This window comes from Parasteatoda tepidariorum, chromosome 6 (assembly GCF_043381705.1).
Source record: "Parasteatoda tepidariorum isolate YZ-2023 chromosome 6, CAS_Ptep_4.0, whole genome shotgun sequence".
Taxonomy (NCBI): Eukaryota; Metazoa; Arthropoda; class Arachnida; order Araneae; family Theridiidae; genus Parasteatoda; species Parasteatoda tepidariorum.
The window spans coordinates 32,691,943-32,702,107 of NC_092209.1; the positions used below are offsets into that span (position 1 = coordinate 32,691,943).

Below are 10,165 nucleotides of genomic sequence, written 5' to 3' on the forward strand. Positions count from 1 at the left end.
GAATATTTTTTGCTTTTAAGGTTTTGAAATCCTTTACCACTAGTATAGTTTCAAAGCCGTAAATAAGAAATTTAACTGGACGTAGTAGCTAGAATTTTTAATAGGTAATGGGCATCGGAGAGTGTCGTACACTGGAAACCTTTTAGGTGTTGTAAGAAATAGAGGAAATCATGTGGTGTCAACACTGGAACTCGACCACCAGTTCTGACTGTCATGAGGCTGACAGATTAACCCTCTCTGCTATTATGTACACATTGCGCCAAAAATAAAAACGAAACACCCTGAATAGTTTTAGATCTAATAATCTGATCTTCTCGTTCTAGGACTTAATCTTAATGGTTCGAGGGGATATCTCAAATATGCTAATTAACTAGTGCAGAAATTTTAAGTTACAAATAATATTTTATAATTATATAAAATATTTTAGGTTACAAAATCAGACGCAAGTAAGTACTCTCTCTGGATAAACATACCTTTATATTAATTGTCTAATCTAAACAAGTAATAATCTTAGAAAAGGGAGTAAAGAAAACATAAAGTTTTAAAAAGAAAAAAAAAGAAAATTAAACGATATATATTTTTTAATTTTCAATTCAGTTATGCATGCAAGAATTATTTTGAATTCCAACTCAGTTTTCTTGGATCTTTGAGATAAAAAAAAAAATGCGAATTCCCATTATAAAAATAATGAAAATTCACATTAATTTTAAGACTATTATTAATTTGAAAATGGTCTTAATATTAAATTTTAAGATTATTATTAACATTCATAAAATTTTAAGACCATTATTAATTTGAAAATCAGATAATTTTGAAAATCTTTATATATACATTTGGACTAAATAAGGCCTTTATTTTAAATTTTGCACACGCTTTTCAGTACATATATGGGCATATTCCAAAAATATGCAATACACCCCAAATTTAAGTTTAAAACCAGTTTCAAATTAATATGGCTTTATTTTTTAATGTACTTTGTAATCGATTCGATGATACTTTTTAGATAATACCTGGGATATTTGCCCTCTCTGTCACGTGTCTGCACTCTACTAGCTGCTTTCATTGATTATTTATACGCTCACATGAGCGTATAAATAAAACTGCATATATAACTTGCATTGTGGTTGTTGTTAATCAGTATTAGAAGCTGGTAATTTGAGTTACAGTTTGATACCCCTGGCTTTATGCAAAACGGATGAGCTGTCTCACATTAAATTTTTGCAAAGCTGGCTATTATTTGTAGTTTCTCCGATATCACCAGTCAAAGACTGACGATATTCTCGGTATATTCTTGAAACTGTTGAACTGTAAACACTGACGATAATCGATAATTAAATAACCCATGCATGGACCATAGTCTACAGTCGAAATACTGGTTAGCAAAGTTTTCACCATAATAGTAGTTGAAACGACTGATCAACAACAACCACTGTATAAGCTTTATTAGTTACCATAGCAACGTCTTACCATAGTTACCATAGCATAGCGTCTGTAAAAAAAGCGAAACGCTATGCAAGTCCCGTAGCATTACATAGCAGCTTAAATTATCTACAGTATAATTAAAATAAGTCTATTTAATTTTAAAGCAAAAAAAAAATACAAAAACATTTATATGAGGGTATGTCAGCCAAAATGGCAGATTGGCAGATACAAAATTAGCAGATGCGAAGTTAAGTACACTAATCGACAGTGGCGTTCACAGGTGTGTGGATATTCGGGAGAAATTCCTTTATTCGATATCCTGGAAAAATGGAAGGGAAAAAAACCCATTTAACTGAAAGGAAAAAAAATGAACAAAATCATATTTTAAATTCATTTTGTGTAAATGTAGCGGAAATTATTGCATGGTAAAAAAATTATTTTCAACAAGATATTATTAATTTATCTTAGAGGTAAAAATACGGCCTAAATCTTCATTTTAAAATATCTCTAAAATTCCTATTTTATTCTATATAAAATATTTCTCTCAGAACAAATATTTAAAATTTAGAATCATAACAGAAACGAAACTAATAAATTAAATTTTTTAGAATTCTTAGTCGAAGATGGGATACCTCTTTGATCTGAGGTAGCTGCCTCTATCACCCCCCTCTCTGCTAACCGCATTCACTGTATAAACCCATACACCAGGGATGGCTAATCAATGGCACGCGTACCATTGAAAACAAGCTAACAATAAGTGACTAGCAAAAAAAATAATTAACAGTCCTGCTTAAACTAGCGTCTTACAACCTAATATAAGTTATTTATCGTCTTATCTGCATCAACAGAAGTCACACTGATGTTACTTAAGTTGAACTACGCGTATAACTGAGACATTGCAAAATGTTTTTTTTTTCATAGTAAATAAATAGTTTTGAGTTGATACTATTTTGTATCATTATTTTCCCAAAAATCACGAAGTCAAAATAATTTGACGGCACGTCCATGATCTCATAAAGCGTTTTTTTTTAGAAAAAATGGCACGTTGGTGCCTAAAGGTTCGCCACCCCTGCCATACACTAAAAAAATCCCGGATCAAATTACGGTTATAAAAACCAGCACTCAGATTGTCAATACTTTTTACCATAAAATTCATTTTTACCGGAATATGTTACGGAACAAAGAATCTGATATACCGTAATTTTTGCAGTAATATTTACCCTAAAATCACTGAATCACTTTCATTAATATTACTGTAAAAATTGTATAAGTTGTATATTGTATATTACTGTAAAAATTAGGGTTTGATATTTTAAGGTAAAAATGGATTTTACGGATGATGCATCTAAAGTGATTTGATCATGAATTTTACATAAAGATCTCAATTCTAAAATTATTGTCTTCATCTTTCAATGAATATCCAATATTTCAATATTTTGAAACCAATCCGTCTTTGGTAAATGCATTAATCATTAACGTGTCCGGTTTAATATAGAGTATAACGGGGTTTCAAAAATGAATTAATCACAACCCCGTAAAACAACAATTTTAACTTCGCGCTCAGAATTAATTCATTCACATGAATAATTAATATTTAATGATTCTAACCTTGTTTGATATTCGTTGAACTTGGGCTGGCTGTTTTTATAAATAACTTCGCAGTGCCGTATTCTAAACTAAATTAAAAATCTGAAAAGAAATTTTATTCAAATTCGAAAGAAAGATGTCATTGAGAATGATATCTATAACTTTGAAACTGACCTGAATGGTGTCATCTGTAAATTTATTCAGTGAGTTTTAAAGAAATATTTTTAATTTTAATATTTTGGAAAATAAGAAAAATATGATAAAAACTAGAGCTGAGCAATATATCTGTGTATCGTTAAATATTAATGCTTTTCAATAATCGCTCTTATTTAAAAAATTTCCTCACAATATATTTGAGGACAACATTATGTACTACAAACTACATATCAATTAAAATAACATCGTACTAACTATTGACGACAAAAGATATCTAAAATGATAGAATCATGATAATTTTCAATGCCGATAAATATCGAAGACGATAATATGCATCGATGGTAGTAGAAATCGAACACGTGAATATTGCGATAAATATGGAATATGGTGCTGGATGGAATATCGATGAATATCTTGTATAACGTTTAAAAGCATAATTTTTCTATCACTTTCAGAATTAGTGGCTTTATCGGAATGAAGAAATGCTGCAAAGGAAAAAAAAAAAAGAAAAATGTCGTGTCGAATATTTGATTAAATGTAGTAGGAAATTTCTTATTTTTAATGTAATTGTAGCTTTTAAAATTTATGCCACGATTGTAAATCCTAATTAACGTATTGTTTCACTATAAATATTTTGTGTCTAAATTTTACATGATATTGTGAATACAAATAGAAGAGAAAGTAAAGGCATATAACTGTTACATTTCTATGTTTTCAAGAAACATAGAAAGATAAAAAAAACACCAATAAAGCTTTTCTAAAACTGTTCTTGGACTTCATTGAGACATTTAAAATAACAAAACAAGATCGGTTAGAATCTAACCATGGTGATATCACGTGGTCACCTATAAAATTGGCATAAAAATTCTGTTTCTAGTCTGTAAAAAACGTATTTATAGCCATTTTGAGTTTTCCTGTAGTCTGCAATAAAAGCTATTATGAACCATCCATTAGGCCAAAAATTAGTGCCTTATATTAAAATGTGTAAGACATAGATATAATTTAAATTTAACATTAATTGAACAAGTCTGCATGTTTTTTGAAAAAATTTCGGAACCATAGAAATATCTTATTATTTATCCATTTTTCATGTTATGTAAAGTTGTAGAAACGTTCTAAAATGCAAACGTTAAAGCAACATTAAGAAATAAAGAAAACTTAAAGTACACTGAGAGAAAAGTATGGTCAAAACGGCCAAATTATACAGTGTTTTTTGCCCTATGGAAAACACCAAAAAGTGGACAATGGAAACACCATTGTTTTACAATGAGTATAAAAATTTGGTAAATGTAGCTAGAGTTGTTATTTTTATCATGATACCTCACTCATTTTTCAGTACATTTAATCGAGCTTGACTAATTTCAGGTGCAACTAAATTTTAACTAATTTCAGGTCTAATTTCTAGAACTTAACTAATTTCAGTTGTAACTAATCGAGCTTAACTAAATTCAGGTCTAAAAACTCCAGCTTAACAAATTTCAAGTGTAATGAAGCTTAACTAAAGTCAGGTCTAACTAATCGAGTTTAATTAATTTCAGGTCTAACTTATTGAGCTTATATAATTTCAGATCTAACTAATAGAGCTTAACTAATTTCAGGCGTAACTAATCAAGCTTAACTTATCTCAGGTGTAACTAATCGAGCTTAACTAATTTCAGGCATAACTAATGGAGCTTAGTTATTTTCAGGTGTAACTAATCGAGCTTAACTGATTTCAAGTCTAAATAATCGAGCCTAATCAGGTTTGACTAACATTCCTCTGCCATCCTTACTCGCAGCGTAACATCTATTGTCTCTCCGTCTTTCAGTTACACTTCAATGTATTTAAACTAAACCGTTGCTTTCATCTTTTAATTACAGAATTTCTATCTCAGTTGTCAAAATTACAAATTCTACACTTGTAAGAGGAATATTTATTCATTTCATTAAAAGCATAACTTGGGACGGTTTGAAAATTCGATATTAATGCAAACGATATTTTTATTTTTAATTAATTTAAAATGCATATCTAAACTTTAAATAAGTTTAATAGAAAGTAAATTAAAGCTAATAAAAAAATGGTTTTTGTTTTATAAGTACCAAATAAATTTTTAATTCATTCAGTATTAGTTATTCGGTTCAACAAACTAATTCTGGACAAGAATCTCAAAAAAAGAATACATATAAAAAATTCACTTTACTAGTTCGAAAATGTATTCGACAAAATTTAAAATTAATGTATTGAATACACAGTATTTTGAATTTAAAAAAATTTAATTGTTCTGAAGTTTTTTTTTAAATGCCCAAATTACTGGAATTCAAGCATTTAAATACCGAAGTTAGCATAAAATTATTCGAAACAAAAAAAAAATTACTGCCGTGGATGTCTTACTGTTAACATGATAGTTAAAATTCAATCTAAAATTCAAAATCTGAATTTAACTAAGGTTTTTTTTTCCTCTAACAAAATAATCGTAAGGAACAAACATGCATTTTACGTCATTAGTCAATGAACTTAATTATGGAATATGTTTTATTCATTTTTCTATTTACATCATAATTGGGTCCTCGCGTTAAGAACGAGTTTTTTTCTACTTTTATCAATTACAGTTTAGATTCAATTAGCATTCTAATTCGGATACCTTTGAAAGGCGTGGTTCAAAACATTTGTTTTGATATTAAGTTTTGATCAAGTAAATCACAGACTAAAATGACCTTGCTAAATTTATATAAATATTTGGAATTGTACATTAGAAAGCATCATAGTGCAAATTGTACACATTCAACATACATCATGCTATCAAAGGTAATATAAATTTTAAGTTTCATTTTCTTAAAGACTGGTTTGTGCTTTATGTTTCATGATCAGTGTCTTGTTTTAATTTTGGCATTATAACTGAATTATTCTGAAGAGAATTTAATTTTAAATTTTAGCAGTTTAAATCTTAAACATACATTATTATTCTTTCTAAAATTTACTACAGTATTTTTAATTAATTTTTTTAAAGACAACAATTATTTAAAAATATTCTTAATATTTCAACCAACAGCAAAAGCTCCACGTTTTGCTGCTAAATTTTTCATGACATTTTCTTTAAACTTCTTGTGGGAAGCGTATTTTTCTCCTCTAATTCAAACTGAAGTTATTGAAACTGAACGAAGTTTCTTTCGGACATACGAATAATACTTTTTTGCAAAAAAATATCAATATTCTTTTGCCTTAGATAATAATTTTTTTTCTTTACCATAAATTAAATCGTATTGACTTAATTGAAGAAAGATATAAACGTACAACACTAAATAGACTTGATTCAATGTTCATTAAGGTTATAACGAAATATTTCAAAAGATATCTATCTCAAACAAGAAGACTGAAATCTTAGAAAGTTTCTGTAAAAAATAAACAAATGCAATGAAAGAAATGGATAAAATTCTTCAATTAAGGAATGTATTCTTAAGAAGAATAAAACTGATTCATAATTTAAAAAAAAAAAAAAACTAAAAAGGAATCATAGAAAAATTAAACGGGAATCAGACATTAATGAAAGTAAGAGTTACTAACACCTTAATTTCGGGCTTGCAATTTAACATACGCATACTTGGTTCAAGAAATATATTTTAATATTCATTGTCAGCAAGTTAAACTTTTATTAAGTTAAACTAAAAACTGTAGTTTATAAATGAACTGACATTTTCGTTATTTCCGTTTGAAATTAACAGTTTAATCAGTTTTCGCCTATTCTTTTTTTTTTTATTTATGTACTTGTAATAACAAATTATAACTTGAGATCTTCTCTTGTAAAACGTCTTAACTATTCTTCGAACGGGATTTTTAAATTTATGTTTCTCATTTATTTTTATAACAACTTTTTACGCTTTTCTTTTTGTTATAATCTTGATAATGTGACTGTAAATATGAGCACACTTTTCATCAAAAAATTTTTTTGGTCCTTTAATTTTCAAATATTTCACTGAAAGAATATTTAAATCTAACGTATCAGTAAGTGTAGCTGAAAAGTATATCTGGTTTTAAAAATAAAAAGCTTCCATTCTGACTGACTGAATATTTATTATTTCATATTTTGATGAATATTCATGAATTAATTTAATAAATAATAAGAATATATAATTTTTTTTAGGTATCCGTTCTTATCGCTGTTTTCACAGTAGCTAGTGCCAACATCCTCCTCGCTGGACATGGACACTTAGTAAATACTGGAGTTAGTGCCCGAAAACAAGTCCAAGATGTAAGACCATTTAAAACTTTCAGAAACAGAAAATTCATAATAAATTTAAGACACAAAAATAATTAAAAATATTTTTTTAATTATTACAGGGTCATGGAAATTACGCTTTTGCTTATGACATCAAGGATGGCAAAGGAGCCACCAACTCCAGATCAGAAGTAGGAGATGCTCATGGAAACAAGAAGGGATCATACACTCTAGCTGACATCGATGGACGAGCAAGAAAGGTTGAATACGTTGCCGATGGACATGGATTCAGAGCTGTTGTCAAGACCAACGAACCTGGTACCGCTCACAGTGCTCCAGCCGCTGCAGTCATCGCTAGTCCATACGCCGCTCCAGCTGATATCGCCCATGCTGCACCCATCGCTCATGTTGCACCCATGATGGGACATGGTATTGCCGCTCCAATGCTCGCCGCCGCTCCAGTAGCTTACGGAGGAGTTATTGGACATGCTGGTCTTGGACTCGGATACGGTGCTGGTTTGGGCTATGGAAATGGTCTTGGATTAGGCATGGGTCTTATGGGAGTTGGAATGAAAGGAATGTGGTAATTCCTACAGTTGGAATGATTGGATATTGATATTTAAAATTTATTTATTTGCATTGGATTTGTAACTTTTATATGGTAAAATAAATTTTTTAAGTTATTTCATTTCTATTTCTTATTTATTCTGAAAAAAATTAATACGAAGAAAAAAGTTTAAAAGTTTTTGAGCATATTAGCTAATAGACCTTCGATTGCAGAGAAAAATAGACATATCTTATAAAAATTTCATTTTTCTATGATCATAATGTACAGGTATAAAAATATTAACTCACAAAACGGTTATTAAATAAATCTCAATTTTCACTATGTAGAATACAAAATAAGAAAATCACTGAATAAATAAAACATAAGAATATAATTTTGCGACAATAAATTATAGTTTTCTATATTTTGAATTAATTATGTTTTCAGATTGAAAACAAAAATGTGGTTTAATTTTGCTGAAAATTAAAATTTTACTGCGTTGAAATAAATGATATGTTAGACTGTTAATTTAAATGGCAGATTTTATTTCCTTTTCAACACAGGAAAAGTACTTCAAGTAAAGCTACCAAAATAAATAATTTAAAAAAAATGTGAGTGTATTTCTTTCAGTTGATTTATAAATGCATCATCTTATTTATGAACAAATGACTTCTCAATAAATAAAGTTTTTGAAAATAAATTGAAATTATAAAGAAAAATGCAGAAAAGAACATTTTTAAATAACAAAAAAAAGTTCTTAAATTCATTTTCCCTACTGCTATAGAATATACTATTTTTCTTATTTTCCGCAATTCTCTGCAACAAAACTATAACCTCATCAAAATGTGGTTACATACAAATACCACAATACCTTATCAAAATGTGATATTTTTGAATAAATAAGACAGTGTTAAAAATATTTTCCTATTTAGAATTTAAAATTAAAATGTAATGCACTATGTGTATCAGTATTTCTTTCTTAATTAGGAATAATATTTTTCTTATTTTCGAACTTTTCTAAAACAAAACTATTACCTCACCAAAATTCTCATACTTTTTAACATCAAATATTTTTTAATAAATATAACAGTTTCAAAGATATTCTCTTCCTTAGAATTTAAAATTAAAATATAATATAAAGTGCGACACTATTTCTTTCTTAAGATAAAGTTTGTTATGAGGAAAATTGATGGCGTTTCTATGATGAAGATATGATATAACATAGCTATAACTCCACAGTGCTTTATTAAAACGTACTTTTATTTAAGACAATATAAAAATGAAAAAATAAAGCATAATCTAAATATATGCTACTTCTGAAAGAATTTAAAGGTTTCAATAAGTTTTTTTTTTAACAAAACTAATTTCATATTTTTGACGTGATGTTAGCTGTATATATAGCAAAAAGATAAGTTTATTTGGAATTTACAATTTTTATCGTGATGATGTATCTCTAATTATATGTTTGTTTTGTCGTCCGTAAAGTAAAGCATTATAAAATATGATAAAAAACGTTTTTAAGCACAATCTTCAAAAATTAAATCAAATATTAGAATTTTCTAGAATTTTTGAGACATTTCGAAAGAAGAAAAAAAAGCAAGTTGAAAGAAGTAACTAAATATGAATGAAACATAAAGTTTCCCAAACAATTAAATTTATTTTTAAGTAGTGTCAGTTTAAAATTTATTAAGGGTTTTCATACTAATGCGACTGACACTGCCGAAACCATCGAGGTTCTACTTTTTTTAATAAATCATAAGATCAGCATATGCATCAGCATTGGAATCTCCTCAATATGTCAGATGTAATACGATGCAGTACTTATAGCTTTCTTTCAACTTTTTGTGTCCTTTCATAAAAATTCAAATATTTTTTTAAAAGTTTTTTGATACCTATTTATTGTAAGAATCACTCAAATTCCTTCACATTTCATCATAGAAATTTACATTATTTAAAGAATTAAAGGTTGATCAACATTAAAAAGGTGGGGCTCTTATCAAAAAGCGTATAAATGCCATATTCTTCCTAGTTCATTATATTTATTTTTTTAAAGGAATTTTAAAAGAAAAGTGAAACAATTTCACTTACGCAATTGCAATTACTGATAAAAACTAAATTTGAAAACCATCAAACAAATAATAGTTTTTCAGAAATAAAAATTTAAATTTATGACTTCTTTGAGCTGACGAAATACAAAAAAAAAGTGAAATAAGCAGTAAGGAGCTAAAACTTTCTATAGTTATTCTGCTTATACTTCTCA

The 10,165-nt window shown here is 28.0% G+C and overlaps 1 protein-coding gene across 1 annotated transcript; it reads left to right on the forward strand.

Annotated features, from left to right (window-relative positions):
• The first annotated feature begins 5,840 nt into the window (after window positions 1-5,840).
• LOC122271840 (adult-specific rigid cuticular protein 15.7-like) lies at window positions 5,841-8,046 on the forward strand. The gene is made up of 3 exons (XM_043054401.2): window positions 5,841-5,950; window positions 7,284-7,391; window positions 7,481-8,046. Exons 1-3 carry the CDS (start codon window positions 5,855-5,857, stop codon window positions 7,943-7,945), a joined length of 669 nt encoding a protein of 222 aa, XP_042910335.1. The 5' UTR covers window positions 5,841-5,854; the 3' UTR covers window positions 7,946-8,046.
• Window positions 8,047-10,165: the final 2,119 nt, after the last annotated feature.

Coding starts and splice junctions, on each gene's coding strand:
- LOC122271840 (XM_043054401.2), top strand. CDS start 5,855: ATGACCTTGCTAAATTTATATAAATATTTGGAATTGTACATTAGAAAG. Junction 5,951..7,283: donor CATACATCATGCTATCAAAG/GTAATATAAATT, acceptor AATTTTTTTTAG/GTATCCGTTCTTATCGCTGT. Junction 7,392..7,480: donor CCCGAAAACAAGTCCAAGAT/GTAAGACCATTT, acceptor TAATTATTACAG/GGTCATGGAAATTACGCTTT.